This window comes from Balaenoptera musculus, chromosome 4 (assembly GCF_009873245.2).
Source record: "Balaenoptera musculus isolate JJ_BM4_2016_0621 chromosome 4, mBalMus1.pri.v3, whole genome shotgun sequence".
Classification (NCBI taxonomy): domain Eukaryota; kingdom Metazoa; phylum Chordata; class Mammalia; order Artiodactyla; family Balaenopteridae; genus Balaenoptera; species Balaenoptera musculus.
Window position 1 is genome coordinate 141,965,701 of NC_045788.1, and position 18,931 is coordinate 141,984,631.

The 18,931-nt window shown below is 44.5% G+C and overlaps 1 protein-coding gene across 2 annotated transcripts; it reads left to right on the forward strand.

The window, feature by feature from the left end:
- The first annotated feature begins 7,447 nt into the window (after window positions 1–7,447).
- On the forward strand, window positions 7,448–17,603 carry NDUFV3 (NADH:ubiquinone oxidoreductase subunit V3). Of its 2 annotated transcripts, XM_036850695.1 has the most exons (4): window positions 7,448–7,586; window positions 8,808–8,928; window positions 13,961–15,055; window positions 17,360–17,603. In XM_036850695.1, the coding sequence occupies exons 1-4, from the start codon at window positions 7,533–7,535 to the stop codon at window positions 17,521–17,523; spliced, it is 1,434 nt and encodes a 477-aa protein (XP_036706590.1). In that variant the 5' UTR covers window positions 7,448–7,532; the 3' UTR covers window positions 17,524–17,603. The 2 variants fall into 2 exon arrangements, with proteins under 2 accessions (XP_036706590.1, XP_036706591.1); XM_036850696.1 differs by lacking the exon at window positions 13,961–15,055 and having other exon boundaries at window positions 7,453–7,586.
- The last annotated feature ends 1,328 nt before the right edge of the window (window positions 17,604–18,931 follow it).

The following is an 18,931-nucleotide window of genomic DNA, read 5'->3' on the forward strand; positions in this document are numbered from 1 at the left end:
AGGAGCCCACGCGCTGCAGTGGAGGATCCCACATGCCGCAATGGAGGATCCCGTGTGCCGCAACAAAGATCCCAACGAAGAACCCGCGTGCCGCAGCTAAGACCCGATGCAGCTAAAAATAAAATAAATAAAAAAAAAAAAAAAAGCAGAATGCTTGGGAAAAGTTTGGCTTCCTTTAAGACAATGAGGTAAAATGGGCTTTCATGGAGGCAGAAGATGGAAGAGTCTGTATCACAGAACGGAGAACACAGAGGGCTGGGGGCGGGGGGGAGAAGGGGCAGGAGCTAAGCTGGAGACTCACATGAGATCATTGCAAGGGAGCTTCCACGGAGGGATTGACGCTGGGCAGTAACCAGAGGAAGCAGGAGGCTCCACAGTGTTTCTGAAGATGAATCGGCTATAAACATTTCTATTCAGCTAACCTAGCCGGTACAGTGAAAGTCCATACTCATGGTCTGGGGTATTTTTCAGGCCTGCAGGTGAATTTACAGTTTCTCTTCTGGGTGGGATAACAATATCAAGACCACAGAGATCCTAGAAAGGGGCAGCCAGTCATCAGCACATCAGCAGGCTTGCAAGCAAATTTAACTTTCTTTACAATCGTGGTTTACATCGTTTTAAATGTTCTGTAACACACATTCTAACAGATACAATTAACTGTAATGTGCGTATTTAAACTGACCTTGAAGCTTCACTACTTTCATGTTATAGGTTACAACCTTGAGAAATAACTACAATTTTTTTTGGAGTTGCAGTATTCCTCCTAAGTCTTTATTATTTGTTATTTGGAGGAAAAATAATAAAGACTTAAGAGGAATCCTGTATTGTATCAAAAGACGCAGAGCAGGTATAAATGAAAACTTAAAGATCTGTACTTGACCATCAGATGTAAACAAAACTTAAGCATTTTGAACTTTTTGAGTTGATAAATCACTTGCCTCATACTTTGAATTCTTATAGTACTTGTGCCAACAAGACTTATTTTCCTCAAGATTTTTTTCATCAAATTTCAAGATAACATCTACCTTTTTAATTTTAATCAAATCTAATTGAAGGGGCTTCCCTGGTGGCGCAGGGGTTAAGAATCCGCCTGCCAATACAGGGTACACGGGTTCAAGCCCTGATCCAGGAAGATCCCACATGCCGCAGAGCAACTAAGCCCGAGAGCCACAACTACTGAGCCCACGCACCTAGAGCCCGTGCTCCACAACAAGAGAAGCCACCGCAATGAGAAGCCCGTGCACCGCAACGAAGAGTAGCCCCCGCTCGTGGCAACTAGAGAAAGCCCGCGCGCGGCAACGAAGACCCAATGCAGCCAAAAATTAATTAATTAATTAATTAATTTTTTAAAAAGTTAAGAGAATAGATCTTGAAAGTTCTCATCACAAGAAAAAAAAGTTTGCAACTATGTGTGGTAATGAATGTTACCTAGACTTACTGTGGTCATCATTTCACAATGTATACAAATATTGAATCATTATGTTGTACACCTGGAACAAATACAATGTTATATGTCAACTATATCTCAATAAAAAATAAAATAAAAATTTTACGGAAAAGAGAAGAAAAAAGAAAATGTTACACATATATGTGTGTGTGTGTGTATATATATATATATATATATATATATACACACACACACACATATATGTATATATAATTCAGCCATAAAAAAGAAGTAAATCCTGCCACTGCACCGTTGCAACAACATGGATGAACCTAGAGGGCATGATTCTGTGTGAAATAAGACAGACAGAAAAAGATGAATACTGTATAATCTTATTTATATGTGGAATAAAAAAACCGAACTCCTAGAAACAGAGCAGATTGGCAGCTGGCAGGGGCAGGGGTTGGAGTGGGGAATCAGGGGGAAATGGGTGAAGGCGGTCAAAGGCTACAAACCTCCAGTTATAAGATGAATAAATACTGGGCATGTAATGTACAACATGGTGACCATAGTTAGGAATATTGGATTGTATATTGGAAATTTGATAGAGTAGATCTTAAAAGTTCTCACCACACACACAAAAATTATACCTATGTGAGGCGAGGGGAGTGTTAACTAACCTTACTGTGGTAATAATTTGCAATATATACACTTGACCCTTGACCAACTCAGGGGTGAGGGGCGCCAACCCCCTGTGCAGTCGAAATGCAGGTACTGCTATCTCTGCCTCAAAGGGCAGGAAGCTGACGCAGTTTGTACCAAATCAGGACTCAAACCCCAGTTCTTTTGATTCCGCATATTGTGATTGCTAATCGAACACAAACTTTTCCCTACACTTAGTTAATGTAAAGACCTGTAAAAGGAAAATACAGGTACTATATTTATTGAAAAAATACAGGTATAAGTGGACCCATGCAGTTCAAACCCTGTTGTTCAAGGGTCAACTGTACATATGTCAAATCATTACATCATTCACCTTAAACTTACACAATGTTTTGTCAATTATATCTCAATAAAGCTTAAAAATTTTTTCCATTAAAAAAAAATAAAGTCACTCATAATCTCCCATTTGGTGTGGTTTTGACATATGTTATGGGTTGAATTGTGTTTCCCCCAGATATACTGAAGCTATATGGAAGCCCTAACCCCCAGGACCTCAGAATATGACCCTATTTGGAGAGAGGGTCTTTACAGAGGTAATCAAGTTATAATGAGGTCATTGGGGTGGGCCCTAATCCAATATGACCAGTGTCCTTATACTACGGGGAAATTTAGATACACAGACATGCACAGAAGGAAGACTCAGTTAAGACACACAAGGAGTACGCCTTGTGAAGACAGAGGCAGAGACTGGACTGATGCAGCAGAAACCTAGGGACAGCAAGGACTGCTGGCCACCACAGCTAGGAAGAGGCAAGGAAGGATTCTACCCAGGGTCTCGGGGTGCGTGGCCCTGCTGACACCTTGATTTAGGATTCCAACCTCCAGGAAAAACTGTGAGACAATAAATTTCTGTTGTTTTAAGCCACTCAGCTTGTGGTCCTTTGTTACAGCAGCCCTCGCAGGCTACTATGACATATTTTCATCTTGAGGACACTGGTATTATAACAACTAAGTTCTTAGTGGCAGCACTCAGCTTCTCGCTTAGTTGGTAGTGACCTTTGTCCATCAGAGGGTTGGAAAGTCTCCAGTAACAGCCACTTGGTGAGGCGGGAGAAACGTGAAGGCAGATCTTCCAAGCTGGATGCAAGTTTTATCCTGGTTGGTCCATCTAGGATGAGTTAGAGCATGGTTATATATGCAGGATTCATAGACACAGGACCTTGCTGGATAAGCCTGGTCATCATGTCAGTGTACAAGAAGACAGACTTCCTAGTAGTATCATTGGAATCTACATCTTTTCCATGAAACAGTGGGCGTCTAAAATGATCATATCAGGACTTCCCTGGTGGTCCAGTGGTTAAGACTCTGTGCTTCCACTGCAGGGGGCACGGGTTGGATCCCTGATTCGTAAACTAAGATCCCACATGATTCATGGCACGGCCAAAAAGTAAAAAAAGAAAAAAGAAAAGAAAACGATCATATAACTTTGAAGCACCAAATGAAACAAAACATTTGTGGGGGTTTTTAACTCATCAAAATGCATTATGAAATATTTCTTACAAATCAAAACCGTGTACATAAGAGAGCAAACGCTCATGTACCCCCAATATACCTTAAGAACTAACCATTACTGGACTTCTAACCTCCAGAACTGTGAGAAAATAAATTTGTTTTAAACCACCAAAAATAAAAAAAGAACTAACCATTACAAATAGAACTGAAGCCCCAAGGCTCCCTTCCATGTAGACCTCACTCCTGTCTCCCAAATCCCCTCCAGAGGTAGCCCCTATCTGATTCTTTCGGGTGGCTTGTCCTTCTTGTTAATAAGTAGGAAACACTTTATGTATTTTGGATACCAATTCCTCACGAGTTAAATGATTTCCTGGTTTGTGGTTTCTCATTTCACTTTTTATAGTATCTTTTGCTAAAGAGAAATTTTAATTTTAGAGCTTGGCATGTCCTGGACCATGGGAGGCATGTGTATGTTTTAACCCCAGACTCAAGAGAGAATAGGCCTTGAGATATTTATCCCCACCTGAGATAGAGACACTTCCTGTGGACTTTCTTTGCAGGTTTTTTGCTAGTGGGTGGCTTTGCCCAGGTTCACCCTGTCACTGAGGGGAGCTCTGCAAGGGCTTCCTCTGGTGCTCTCCAGCCCACTCGCAAGTGTCCTCAGGGCCCAAGTCTTGTCTCCTCTTCTGATGTCAGTTACACCAACGCTTTGGCTTACTGAGATCAGCAAATGCTCCCAGGGCAGTGCTGGCTTCCTGTAGTTTCTGGCTTCTGTTTTTTGGCCCCTGGAGATACACACTTCCTGTGGTCCAGGACACACCAAACTGTGAAAAACACGATCACACTAGACCAAGACAAGCAGCACTAAGAAGAGTATGGCAGGCAAAACCCAAATCCACTCTGGAGGAATACACATTCAACCCAGAACTTGGGAATTTCCACAGAGAAGAGCCCAGAAACACGAGCTTCCAGTACATCACTTCACAGCAATCATGAATAGGAGCCAGCAGAGACCACGGAAAACAGAACTGGCGTGAGAACGGAACTGGTCATTTGAAATTATGCTTGTAACATTGTACCCAGCATTGCTACATGTTTTGTAACCCGAGGGTTTTTCATTACGTCTCGGGGCCACATACTGCCAGAAATAGAAGTCATTACATATGTTTTAAAACACAGTTTTAGGTACATCCAGTATAACTTCAACTTTATTTTCTTATTTTTTCTTTATATAAAAGCTTTTAAATTTACTTTTCCTGTTTGCTGAGCAACCTGTTTTTTTTTATTCTATTATTAAAAAGAAAATTATCTTACTAACTTAGTAAGGCATACTATGTATGGTCATTCTAAACAACAGTTTAAAACTACACTGTTGGGCTTTCCTGGTGGCGCAGTGGTTGAGAATCTGCCTGCCAATGCAGGGGACACGGGTTCGAGCCCTGGTCTGGGAAGATCCCACATGCCACGGAGCAGCTGGGCCCGTGAGCCACAACTACTGAGCCTGCGCGTCTGGAGCCTGTGCCCCGCGACGGGAGGGGCCGCGATAGTGAAAGGCCCGCGCACCGCGATGAAGAGTGGCCCCCACTTGCCGCAGCTGGAGAAAGCCCTCACGCAGAAACGAAGACCCAACACAGCCAAAAATAAATAAATAAATAAAGTAGCTATAAAAAAAATTAAAAAAAAAAAAAAAAAACTACACTGTTATTATATACACACTACTATATATAAAATAAACAACAAGGACCTACTGTATAGCACAGGGAACTATACTCAACATTTTGTAATAATCTATATGGGAAAAGACTCTGAAAAAAATATATATATATATAACTGCATCACTTTAATGTACACCTGAAACTAACACAACATTGCAAATCAACTATACTCCAATAAAAATAAATTTAAAAACTACACTGTTATTGAAAGCTTTGTTTTAAAAAAATCTTAATTTAAGACATCATTAAATCATACTTATTTACATAGGATAATGCCATAATACATTTCCTTTGGGGCTTACAAAGTATGTACATATTAGCCCAGGATGCAGAGTGAGGTCATGCATATGGAAGGTGTGATAGCTGAGTATGTTTATTTTCCTCTTTGGCCCAAACACCTTTGAGTTCAGGACCCATCACTGGGTCCAAGTGATGCCCAAGTTATCTAGTTATCTTAAAAAGAAGTTTAATTCACCCTTGGTTGGGTGGGTGGTGGATTCCTAATAGTTTAGATAGAATTTTATGTGATTCATTAAGGAATATAGACAAACACAAGTTTTTGAGGTTTTGCCTAAAAACGCTGGATCAGCACTTGCTAGAACTTCAGGCAGAGGTGACGGTGCCTGCAGAACGACTAGGGCAGAGAATTAACAACTGAGGAACAACCTCCGCTGTCAGCAAAATCTAGCCTACACTTTTCCAGCTGACTGTGAAAGACGATATAATCCCCTCTCCACAAATACTTGTGAAACCATTGGCCCTTTCTCTGGCCTCTGCTTGATTTTTCTATTTCCTATTTGCCTCTTGCACTTGGCCCTGTTGCTTCTGTTCCTTTTGGCCAAATGTCGTGTAGGCCTGCCTTAACCTCCCCACCTGACTGCAGCAGCTTCCAAGGAGGTCCTGCTCCCCCCAGGCTTAGGTGCTGGTGCCAACTAAAACTTGTCACTTGCCATCTGCCTCTACAAAGATGAGGTCACCCACCGCTGCAGCCGCTCACCTTCAACACCCCCTGAAAGGAGTTCAGGGTGGAGATCAGGAATGATGCCCTCTGTGCTCTGGGAGAAACTGGCAGCACAGGCCTTCAGATAGTTAGAGATTTTCAGGAGGAGATTTTATGAGCCAAATATCTAGAAAAGCACTAAAATCACTCACGGTGACATCTGCTCCTCCTGATTAGCATGATCTGAGGGTGGAGTTTTCCGCCCTCTGATCTCAAAAGGTCATTCGTCAGACACCTGGCCCTGGCCCAGTTTTAGGGTTGGTGATCCCAACCAGTCTTAGCCGGCTTGAACTGGACAGGAGCCCACCCCAAGCTCCTAAAAAACCACTAAAGCCTTCGTTACTATAGTGACCCATAGGTCAGAGGTGTTATCTATAGGGGTGACTAAGGAGTCAAAAGTAATTAAGGTGAGCTCTGTCAGTGAAGGCAGGTTAAAAGCAGAGTTTTTAGCAAGCTGTTCCTTTAGCTGCTATTCTGTCAGACAAGCTCAAGTATTTCTGTTAGTCACCAGTTTCTGTTAATCCTATGTGGATGCTTTTTTTTTTTTTTAACGCTACGGGGCACGGCTTCATGGGGTATGTTTTGCCCATTTATCTGGCACTTGAATGAGTCTCCAGCCTTAGCCAAGATGGAGGGCCTCTCCCGGGTGGAGTTGAGGTGTGGGTATGCTCCTCTTGGTTGGAATGCTTGCCGGCACCGGGCATGGGCAGGAGTGGGGAGTGAAGGCACGATCAATGGGGGAGAAGGAAGCCAATAACTAACTACACCTACTCCATGTCTACTCAAGTAAACTAAAGCTTGCACTTCTGATCTGCTTGGCTCCGGGACTAGTGCGGTCACAGGCCAAAAGAGCGTCCACGGTCCCACCTGAGGCTGCCCTGCGGGGTGACCACAGGTGACCAGTCCGGTCGGAGGACAGGAAATGGCACCCACAACGACCACTTCGGTGACCCAGCGCCCAGGCCGCCGCGCCGTCCGGGTCCGCGGGCCCCACCCTCCAGTGATTGGTGGCTCTTCCCGGGGTCGTGGCCTCGAGGCGCAGCGCGGGGAACCTGGAGGCCGCCAGGATGCGCGCGCAGGACCTCGGCGGTGGTGCGCGCGCAGCAGCCGGAGCCCCGCCCTGCCCCGTCCCTGCCTGTGATTGGCGCCTTCATCCTAGGGGGCGGGCCCTCAGGTGGCAGAGAGCGCGCTGCGGCTGCGTCTGTTAGGTGTGACCTTGTCCCGCCCGGCCTGTCCCCCGGTCCGCGCCCCCGTCATGGCCATGGCGGCCTCGCTTCTGCTGCGGCAAGGACTAGCCGGGGGGCTGAAGGTAAAGGGGGGCCGGGCCGGCGCCCGGGTGCCCACGGAGGGCGGGGCGAGGGCCGCGGCCCTGACGGTCACCTCCAGCCGTCCGGGGACGCCGCTGACCCCACTTCCCGGGCCGAGGAGAGGACGCCGTGTCGGAGGCCGGGCCTGGGGAGCGGCGAGGGTCCCGGCGACCCCGGCCACCGTTCCCTCTGGTCCTGGATCACCGGGAACCTCCGGTGTGCGGTCCGGGCCTCCGACAGGCGTGGGGGCCGCTGGTGCCCCGCGCCGAGCCCTGTCCGAACCCTTGAAGACAGTGTCTCTACTGCTTACTTAACCCGCGAGGAAATGAGGGCACTTTCAGGCACCTGGTTGACCCGGTAACTTACGAGGCAGCCATGTGAAGCCAGCTTAGGTTACCTCATCTGTGAAAAGAAAGGAGGAAAGAAGGGCTTTCTTTCTCCATATAGGAAAAGCGAAGTCCCCTTCACTATCTTTAAAATTAAAAGGGGCTCTTATTACAAAAGCAAGAACTATTCGTGGCAAAATAAAGTACAGATGGTTGGAGGGGAGATCTGTTGTCAGAGAGGCCACTATTTACCTCTGCATATGTAGTCCCAGTTCATTTTTTTTTAGCTTTCATGTACACACATATACACGTGCTGACGTCATAACCATAAGAAGCAAATGTTTCACTCTCATATGTGGGCTGTAGGCACCTCTGTTCTGTGTCCAGCATCTGGAACAGTGCCCAGCGCATAGCAGGCCTTAGTAAGTGTATGCTGAGTGAATTAACGCTCTGTAAAATGTTTTCCACTTATGATACATGGTAGGCAGTTTTGAAGCAACTATTATTCATCTACATTATTTTTCATGGCTAGATAGTGCTTCTACCTTATATTCTAAGTACAGGAAAACATTTTATGAAAAGAATCAGTATTTTGTAGGTTGATAGGTAATTGGAGAGTACAAAACTGTACGCTCAGGAGAAAGTCTGATTGGAGAAATACCCAAATGTTAATAGTGACTGTCCTTGAACTCAGGTGTTTTTTTCTTGCAGCTTTCTTTGTATTTTCCCACATTTCCATAATACACATAGATTAAGAGAATTGTAACAACCGTTAGAAACATGCCATAGGTATGCAAAGCATTTATATGTCATAATAATACATAGTATTCATGTCGTAATAGCTGTTAAAAACGGTATTACTCTAAAATATTTGTATTTGTGCCATTCTTTTGTCAGACTGTGCTCCTAGAAGCAGGAGTGTTTCGAGGACTTGCTTCTACAGTTTCTCTCTCTGCAGAATCAGGAAAGAATGAAAAGGGATTGCCACCGAATCCCAAGAAGCAAAGTTCACCAAAAAGTAAGATTTTAGTGGTTGTCATAAGGGAGACAGAATACAGAGTTAATCAGTCAGCTTCCCAAGCAGGAAAAGGAGTTTACTAGCTACATAATTGGACTCTTCGTTTCTAGCAGTGTCCAGGTTATAATCAGACATAGGATCTGTAACAGGCTTTAGACCAAACACATCAGTAACATAACAGTTAACTCTGTTAAGGCTGAACTCAACGATTAGCCCTGAACTGTTCTGTCTGTATTTTCTAAATGCCAAACTCCACGGATAGCAACGGGATGCAGAGTATGCAGGCTCTGTGGCATTTAGGTGGCCCTAATGCCGATCCCGTACTCCCGTGAAGTAGCTGTGAACCCCACCTTTTTTTCTTCCCTGATGGTGACTTTTCAGTGTCTCTGGGACTTATCCGTAGTCTCCCAGGCTTTGCTTGGTCATAGCCCAGGATTGCAGGCATTCTTTTATGACCGTGGAGAGAGAGTTAGGAGCAGGCACCGTTTTCCATTATGACTCACTTTGGTGACGCATGATTCTAATCTGCTTCCAGCTCTTTCCACAGTCATTTTGACTTTTTCCCCTGAATCCAATGAAGTGTATCCTCATAGGAGGAAAACAGGAAATGCAGCAGTATAAACCTGATTATAACCCAGGTCTATTGCGTTTAGTCTTAACTGATGAAACCCTAGTTAACTCTTAATATATACATATGATATATACAGTCTCTTTATAAATCTTTGACTGTATGGGGTTTAGAATGATAATTTGAGTTTGTCTTATTTTCATCAAAGTATCATTTCCTGAGTTTGAATGCTTGAAAGTGTGTAGACACTTTTGTTTAGTCCCCCTTCATCTGCCCACGGAGACGTGGGCAGCTTATAAAACGTCCGCGCGCTGTTGAGAGAGCCAGCCACCCACTGCCTTTCACACGCCATCCATCCACGCTGAGGAGGCGTAGCCCCCCTGTGGTGTCTATGCGCCCCCGTCCGAATTCAACAGGAACGTTGTTGTTTTCTGTCCTGTACCTGCTGTGTTTTTAAAGCCAGTATTCCGTTTTCATTTTAATCTGTACGTTTTTAAACAGGTATCTTAAACATAAGGACCCTTCTTCTTTTTTCCAAAGATCCCCCTTTTTACAGACGTGCTTCTGTGTATGAGTAGAAATGGAATACTTCATCCTGTGGCGGTTTTGGGTGCAGTTACGAGAAGGGAACACTGAGCTGGGAGTTGGCCTTGGGCTCATGTAGCTTCTGCCTCTGGGCGTGGCAGGCCCTGCCGCCCTCGGAGTTCCTCCGTGCTGAGTGGGATCAGCGCGCCAGTCTTGGCCTGGTCGACGTGAGACTGATGACCAGCGTGTCATGTGTATGTGCTGTCAGGTGGGAGGACAGTTTTTAGAGCTACACCGTCTTTAATGCACATTATGTTTGTATCTCAGAATTTAAAAAATAATTACAATCCCTCCATGAAGAAAAAGAAATAATGCTTCTAAGTCAGTATGTGCAGGCCTCAGTATTTCTCCCGAAGTGTCAGTGATTGGTGAGTGTAAGATACAGAAATGCCTTGGCCCGCCAGTGGCGCATTGCCACTGTGGGTGGCTTTGGAAGCTCTAGGGAAAGTTTCCTGCATGCAGACGGGGCCCTGAGCGCTCACCCTTGGGTTCACATCTAGTCCGGGATCTGCATCCGGGGTGAACACGCTCTCCATTGTTCCACCTGGGGCGCCAGCCCATCGTAGCCACGCTTCCTTCCTGAGGGGAGCCGCCAGCACGGCGAGCACAGACATCAGAAGCCGGGTCTCCAAGCGGGTGCCTCCCCTGCACAGCTGCCTGGCTTGCCAGCTTTGATGTTCTGGTGAATTCCATCACTAGGCTGAATTTGCAATAATCAGTAATAAACCATTGACTGGATAACTCCTATGTCGCTTTTTAAAGACTCTGTCAAGAAGCCAAAGTTAATTATCTACTTCAAGTCCCTGTTCCAGTTTGAGAAATGATGAATCTCCGGAAATAGGGGTTTGGTGTATTTAATTCTAACCAGCGTTGCTAGGCACTGTTTTAAGCACTCTGTATCTCCCCTCCACACCCTGTGAGAAGGTACCATTAGTATCCCTGGGTTATAGATGAGAAAGGGGTGGGGGGGACTCCTGAGCTGCCCAGGGTCACACAGACGTCGGTAGTGGAGCCCGGTCTGAGCCCAGGCAGTAAGGCCCCACGGCCCATACTTATAAGCAACGCGCTGTCTTGCCTCTGAAAAAAGTCTCAGTTCTCGCATGTTCATCAAAACCAAAACCAAAACCAAAAAAAAAACACTTTTTTTAGTAGTAAAAAACATGTAAAAAGAGGTTTTAGTTACCATATAGAATTTGAATAACTGTATTCTTTCACATCTTGTTGAAATGCACCTTTGTTTCTGAATGTGCTTTGTTTCTGAAATTAGTTTTGTGACCCACTGACAAGACGTGGCGGTACTGTAAGGCTGCTGAGCTGTTTCAAACACCAAAGTCATTTTTACTTTCAGAGGGGACTACTAAAAAGCTGAAGGTCATGCCCTCCCTTGCTTTTCAATGAGCAGAAAAGAAACTCAGGAAATTCAGATTGAGAGGAGATAGAGAAGCACTAAGAGAACTCCTGTCTCTGCGCTGTCACTAGTGTTTGTAGACCTTTATTTACGTGTGTTGTGATGGTCTCTGAGGGTTCGAAACCGTCCCTGAAAGCCCTCCTCTTGTGCTGGGAGGGGTGTCTCCATGGCTAGTCTTATTTAAGTAGCTTTGTGTTTTTGTATATTTATCTTTCAAGGAAAGTCACACTGAAACTAAAACGTTTTCAGAGTATGCAGGCATCCCGCCTCTAGAAACGCAAGAGGTTTCATGAAAACAAACAGGTAAAGTCATACTTAATATTCAAAGTGAGAGCCATTGTTCCCGTACCCGATGGTTGTGTCTCCGGGTGACATCATCCTGCACTGTTGAATGCAGGCGTGGTGTCCACACCGGCACTTTGGCACAGAGGTCACTGGTGGCAGCTAAAGATCATCGTGGCAGGCTTCCTGCTGAGTCACAGAGGACGCTGGGCCTGTGCTGCAGCAGGTCAGAGGCTGGCTCTTAATAAAAAGCAGATATGCTACTGTGGTTTATTCTATTAGCCTTTCCATGGAATTGTCCCAATAACTAAGCCTGAATAAAAGATATTTTAAAACATTAATGTTCTTATTAACATTATATGTTAATGTTAATAAGAACATTAATGTTCTTATAATGTTAAGACAAGTTTCCTTTTTCAAACAAAATAAACTATATCATTTGAAATTTTCTTTCTGTTTTCAATAGGTGATAAATCAAATTCTAACGTTTTAATAACTTATTTACGTTTTTAAAAATCTCCACAATAAATTTTAGAAGATTGAGGCATAATAATTAGATAGCAGCCTATCTAAAATAAGCCTTATTTTAAGTTAATTTTTTACACTTGGAAAATTCTTGCTCAGCATAAAAGTGGATTAATGATACAGGTGAGCAGGCTAGCAGGGTTTGGAGACCAGCCTGTGTTACCCATTGCTTATAGGAATTTCTGCGCTATATCAGGTATGGTTTAGAAAGACAGAGAAAGAGAGAGTTCAAGTGCATGTGCGTGCCTTTGCCATGTTTTTATGTTTAACATGATCCTGGAGCTCTGTTCTGCTCCTGCAGTCAGAATGCAGATTCTGGGGTGGCACACGGCCACAGAATCAGAGGGCCTGGAGGAGGGGGTGGTGATGGGGGTGGAGGTGATGCGGTGATGGTTTTTTTAAACAGTAACCCACTGCTCTAGCTGTTCAGTCGTATCCTCTTACACTGCCCATTAACCTCTCTCTGGCCCATTTCTGATTATTTATGGTTATTCCTCAGTTTTCTTTGACCATTTTCTATCATTCTGTTTTATGTATAGAGAGAGAGAGAGAGAGAGAGAGAGAGAGTTCCTGAGCTCAGAAAACAATTAGAAACTTTTTTGGATACCAGTAAGATGGTAAAGTTAGAAATACATTTTTTTCCACTTTAAAGAAGTAGTATACTTTTTAGTATAAAATAGACTCCTAGACTTGAAAGTAAGGAATGCATTTAGAGTTTGCTCATCTGAAATATATTTTTTAAAGTTTTGCTTTAGATTTGAAAAGTAATTTTAATTTATAAAAACTTGTCCTGTATTCTTCTTCTAATCTGTATGGTTAAAAAAGATTTAGCACCTGAGAAAATTGAATGAAATGAGCTCTCATGAATGTACTGTGGTGGGCTTTCATTTTCTTTTGTAACTGACTCTACAAAGTCTAAGACTTTTATATCAGCACCTTTTTGTAACAGCTTAAAACTCATTGTTTCCAATGATATATATGATACTAAATTATTTTAGGCTTTTCTGGTCTTGTAATACTTTTCCTTGGCAGAAGAAATCCCCAAATGATACGATTTTGCAGGACTTTTCTTCCTCTCGGGGCACCTTCATTTGAATCACATTATCCCCTCCGTCTGATCTCCCACTCTTCAACTCATGCATATGCTCACCCCAGACCCAAACCAGGCTACTGTCTCTACTTCTGCTTTGCTGTTTTGTTCAGAAAGTTCAAGTTCATACAATACGGGTAATTTTTTAAAATATTTGAGGTGCACCGTTTTTTTTAGGGATTTAAGAAACGATACATTTCTAAAACTTCATCATCTGAAAATATCTTTATATTATAGTTTATCTTAAATTTAGATGAAATAGTAGCTTAAAAAATAATTACCATCCAGAAGCTCTCGCTGTGAAAAATGGAGACAAGATTTTTACTTCTATTGGTAAAAATCCCGTCTTAAAAAGTCTCAGCAGGAAGAACATCTGCCTGTTTTTGCTGTTCTCTGTCTTGTGTGGCCTGCCTTTCCCTTAAGAGTGGGTTTCGACGGAACAGTTCCTAAGATGATTACGTTGGAGATATTATCGATGACAAGGTGATAAATAATGAAATGTCTGTGGCCTTGGTGAATTTTCACTGTTTTACTAAATATTAAACATAATCTTCCTCTTTATGCCATTTCCTAGATGTAGTGGAACCAAAGGAGAGGGGCCGCCAGCTAGCCACCCCAGCAGCAGATGAATTGTCTAAAAACGTACCTTCACCCACTTCTTCCCCACCAGTTGTGAACCAAGGCAGGGTGCTAGCTGGCCCTAACCCCGATGCCAGCATGCCGCTCACAGACCGAGGGGTTCTGAAGTTTTTGCCAAGAAAGACTTTGGTAGAGTTTCCTCAGAAAGTTGCACCTCCATTTGGAAAACAGGGTTCTGATTCAGAAGCAACCCAGCAGAGCAGGAAAGGGACAGATGATTCATCTTCGTCTTCATCTTCGTCCAGCTCCTCTGATTCGGAGTCAGACGAGGAGGGTGACAGCTCAGAAGCGGGTCCTCGGGCGAAGAGCAAACGCAGAGGAGGGTTTCCCGTAGCAGAGGCCTCCCACTCCTCTGCAGACGGGGCCCCCCAGACTGAAATATCTGCACAAGAGAAGAGTGTGTCACAGCAGCCGCATCCGGACCTCGTCTCCGCACAGAGGCCCCACCAGGCAAAGAAGAAAGGGGCCTCCAGTCAACCATCAGAGGACAGAAAAGACCCCAAACCAAAGACCACAGCACCCAAGTCACACGCAGCTGAAAAGTTTATGGAGCAAAATGTAAAGGAAAAACAATGGCAGCAAGTATCTACATCAAATGAAATAGGTAAAGAAAGCCAGAAGCCACTCAAAGTTAAAAAAACCTTATCTGACCATACGAAATCAGGATTATCCACGCAACCGAATGGCAGCCCAGCGCCCACTCAGTCTGCAGAAACCAGAGCAGGAAGACGGCTGCCAGCAACTCCTGAGACCAAAGAAAGGCTTTTGGAAAAACAAGTACCAGAACCTGATGGGGAGGTGGCTCTTTCCCTGTTCAAAAAAGAAAATCTGGGAAAGCAAGTAGCAGAAGGAATCTTGAAGGCTAAGGAAGAGATTTTGGAAGATCAGTTACCAGCAAAAAATTTGAAGCCAGTCCCTCTTCACAATAAAGACGTTTCTGATGAAAAGACAGCAGTACTAAAGCTTGAGGAGAAGGGCGGAATCATCGAAGACTCAGCAACTCAGATGGAAGGCCAGGACAGCACACAGGGTATACCTTGACTTGTGGCCGAGAGCTCTTGTCCTGTGGTGGTGGGTGAGACTCTGAAGAGCCGTGTGATCTGAGGAAGCATTGCGCTTGATCAGATTCTGTGGTAGGAACATGGCCGGTAGCGCTGTCTCAGACAAGCTGAGGGATATATGTTAATTATGGATAAACGTTCCTGAAACATTTAAAATTTATATCACAGTGGAAGAGTATGCTCTCGGCACTCTTGGACTGTCCCTTAGCCAGTATCACTTGTGAAAATAGGCCATTTAACATCATCACCCTTAACTTCTGAGGGTGTTTAAGTGTTCATTTCTTGAACCTGCAGAGCATGTCACCGATAGGGTGATAGGGGGGCTGTCCTATTAAACTCCCACAGGTGAGGAGCGATAGTTACACTTGTAGTGATGGTCTTCAGGTGAGCCAGACAGGCTGTTGCTTTCAGCATCTTTATGCCTAAGGGAAAATCGCATTTTAGGGAGTAAAGCCGTGACATGAAGGCAGCCATGAAGTGCACGAGTCTAATTTACACTAGACGTTTCCTGCTCCTAAAAAGCGCAACGGGCTGCTTTGTTTTTCTATATTGAATTTTTATGAAGTGCTTTTTTGCTACCCTAAATTTTTAAAGGGAAACTTTATTCCTGTTATTTTACCATTTTCTTGCGCTTTGAACTTCATAAAATGCAGTGTGCTTTAGGTGGATCGTGGCAAAACGGTAAAGCAGGTGGCCTGTTTTAGGATCTGTGGCTCTTGAGAACGCATCACTGACAAACCCCGCTCCTTCCTGTTTGCTCTCTTCTTTTTAAAGCCTCCCCCTTGCCTAATTTACATTCCCTGTAATTATACTTACTGGTTGCACGATGTTGACAGGATTTATGTGTCTTCTTCCCTCTCCATCTTCTCCCTCTTTCATAAAAACGCGAAGTGCCAGCGCCTGCCAGACCTCTCCAGACATCAAGAACCACTTCCCTGACGCTGCTGTTGTAGTCACTCTGCTGTAAATTTGTAAAACCTTCAGGGTGGTAACGGAGAGAATTGGGGGTTTTCAGACTGCAATCTTTTTGAAAACAATTTGACTCTACTCTTTCACGGTTGTGTTATTTTTCCAGTATTCTCTTTGCCCTTCAGAGGCTAAAGACACTGCCCAGGAGTGCAGCTCACTTGCAGGGGGCAGCGTCTACAGGGGGGCCGACTTCGTAGCTCTCCCGGCCCAGCTGCCTGGCTCCTTGCCCCCCGGGGGGGATTGGTGTTGGACAGGAGTTCTCCAAACCCTCGTTCCCTCCAGTCAGCACCTTCCCCACTTGGGCTGTAAGAGTGCATCTGCTTGGCATGTCCCTGCACCACATCGAAGATACTCTGCTTGTTGAGATTGGAAAGATGTCACTTCTTTAAATAAGACATCATTTATTTTAATACAACCAAAAAAAATGAAAACCAGAACTTTTGGTATGAATCCAAATAGTGGAAAACTAGTTATTTTTTGTGCCGCATGAGTAGAAGTGGCGCGAGTCCCGATGGCAGTGGTTTAGGGTCAGTAAGAGCTTAACCAGCCTGAGCCGTCATCCCACACCAGCTTTGCTGTGCCTCCATCATGTCGCATGTCACGTTGCAGGAGAGCCGGGTGTCTTTTGCTTCATCCACGCTCTTAGTTTTAAGATCACCAATTGTGTAGGTGTGTGGATTTTAATTCTTTTTTCCACTTAGAGAAATAAGGCTAAGTATTTCTTAGTCTGTGAATCTGAAGTATACCAACAACTTCTTCAAAAAAAGTTAAACGAGAAACTACACATCTCATTTCCAGTTCCCCTTAACTGTGTCATTATTATTAAAACCACTGGGCTTTATCTAATTTTCTTGTGTTTAGAGACTTAAAAGGCTCACTTAGTTTCTACTTTTAAATTTCTCTTCTGTGAATGGTTTATTTCTATTAGAGACAGATTTTTAATAGATCTGCTTTTTTTCTGCATCTTTAAATGACCTGAAAGTCCCTCCATAACTGTTCTTGGCATTTTCAAGTCTAGAGGTATACAAAGTTAAGATGTTAAGACACGATGTAAAAACTATTCCATTTCTTACATTATTGAGGCTATATGTTTTAGTATAAATTTTCAGCTAATTTATTTTGCTTTTGAAGACACTTGCTTTATGGGCTTTTCTAAGTAGATAGTGCATTCAGGAAGGGTTCATGTAGAATGCTTGGTATGCGAGTGTGTGTGAGTGTGTGTGTGTGTGTGAGAGTGTGCGCTGACTCATTCAGAAGCTGCCTCCCTGTCGGAGGTCCTCACGGGCGCTGTGTTTCCCCCGCAGAGTCCCCGCCGGCCGCCACCCTCGCTGAGCCATTTGACAACACCACCTATAAGAATCTCCAGCATCACGACTACAGCACGTACACCTTCTTGGACCTAAACCTGGAGCTCTCGAAGTTCAGGATGCCTCAGCCGTCTTCAGGACGAGAGTCACCTCGCCACTGAGAGCTCAGTTTAAAGATTAACCTTTCGGTGTCTTTCTGCATTCTTGCGTGCGAAAATAAAATCCGCTCAGTGGTCACGAGGCCTGGTGTGTGGGATTGCCTTCCCTTCCACACCTTTCATAGTGAGTTGTGAGTTGGCAGCGGTCCTGCTGACGATTTATTCACCATGTGTTTAGACGCATCTATGTGCAGGGAATTTTTCTTTTTTTTAATTAAAAAAATTTTTTTTAATTAATTAATTTATTTATTTTTGGCTGTGTTGGGTCTTCGTTGCTGCAAGCAGTCTTTCTCTAGTTGCGGCGAGCGGGGGCTACTCTTTGTTGTGGCACGCTGGCTTCTCATTGCGGTGGCTTCTCTTGTGGCGGAGCACGGGCTCTAGGCGCACGGGCTTCAGTAGTTGTGGCACATGGGCTCAGTAGTTGTGGCTCATGGGCTCTAGAGCTCAGGCTCAGTAGTTGTGGCGCATGGGCTTAGTTACTCCACGGCATGTGGGATCTTCCTGGACCAGGGTTTGAACCTATGTCCCCTGCATTGGCAGGCAGATTCTTAACCGCTGTGCCACCAGAGAAGTCCGGGAATTTTTCCTTAATTATAAAGTATGGCTCACTGGACAAATCCACACAATTAGAGAATTGTAGGTGCTTTCCCTCAGTGTGATTCTGCTGTGCTGGGCCCTTGGTCAGTTTAGGGTTTTCTGGTTCACCAGCAAGGTGTTGATAAGGGCAGCAGGGCCTTCTGATTTGGTAGACCTAGTTCTTGATGAATTGGAAATAGGAGTTTTACACATTTTAACTAACTGCTGCATTGCAAAGAAATGATTAAATTATGGCATTTTATTATGAAAAGGATCGGAATTCTTTTCCTCACTTGAATCAGGCATGGGATGTAAACTCGGGGAAGTTTCGAGCGGTGGCATTACAGACAGGTGAAGGTTGTATAGGGTCCAGCAGCAGCTGGGTTCCGAGGTGGCCCGGCAGACTGAGCTTGTTTAGCCATGGAGGGTTTCTGGGTTGGCCGAAGAACTCTGTCACTCGCGGGAACCTTACCCAGGCTTGGGGCCGTGCGCCGTGCGAGCAGGCTCCCGTGTGTCACTCGGTGCCGGCACCAGGCCCCTGTGAGGCCGGAATAAACAGTCCGCTCTGAGAAGTAACAAATCCAGATGACGTGTTGCTGGGATGAGAGACTGCACCCATCTGTCAGGGCCTCGCGTCCCCCCCCCCCCCCCCGCCGTGAAGCAGAATGTCCATCTGCACACCAGGGACGTTTTCTGGTTTGCCTGTTCTCACACTTCCCTGATGTTTATGTGCCCAAACTCGTGGGCCTTATTTCATTTCAATTCTGGTTCTTGGCCTCTAGTCAATTTATAGCAAACAGTACAGTGTATTATAACTTCTGACTCACATTTCTGT

Excerpts from the sequence above, each read along its gene's own strand:
- NDUFV3 (XM_036850695.1), top strand. The coding sequence starts at position 7,533 with ATGGCCATGGCGGCCTCGCTTCTGCTGCGGCAAGGACTAGCCGGGGGG. Across the intron at positions 7,587-8,807 it reads GACTAGCCGGGGGGCTGAAG|ACTGTGCTCCTAGAAGCAGG; the intron begins GTAAAGGGGGGC and ends TTCTTTTGTCAG. Across the intron at positions 15,056-17,359 it reads AGGCCAGGACAGCACACAGG|AGTCCCCGCCGGCCGCCACC; the intron begins GTATACCTTGAC and ends TTTCCCCCGCAG.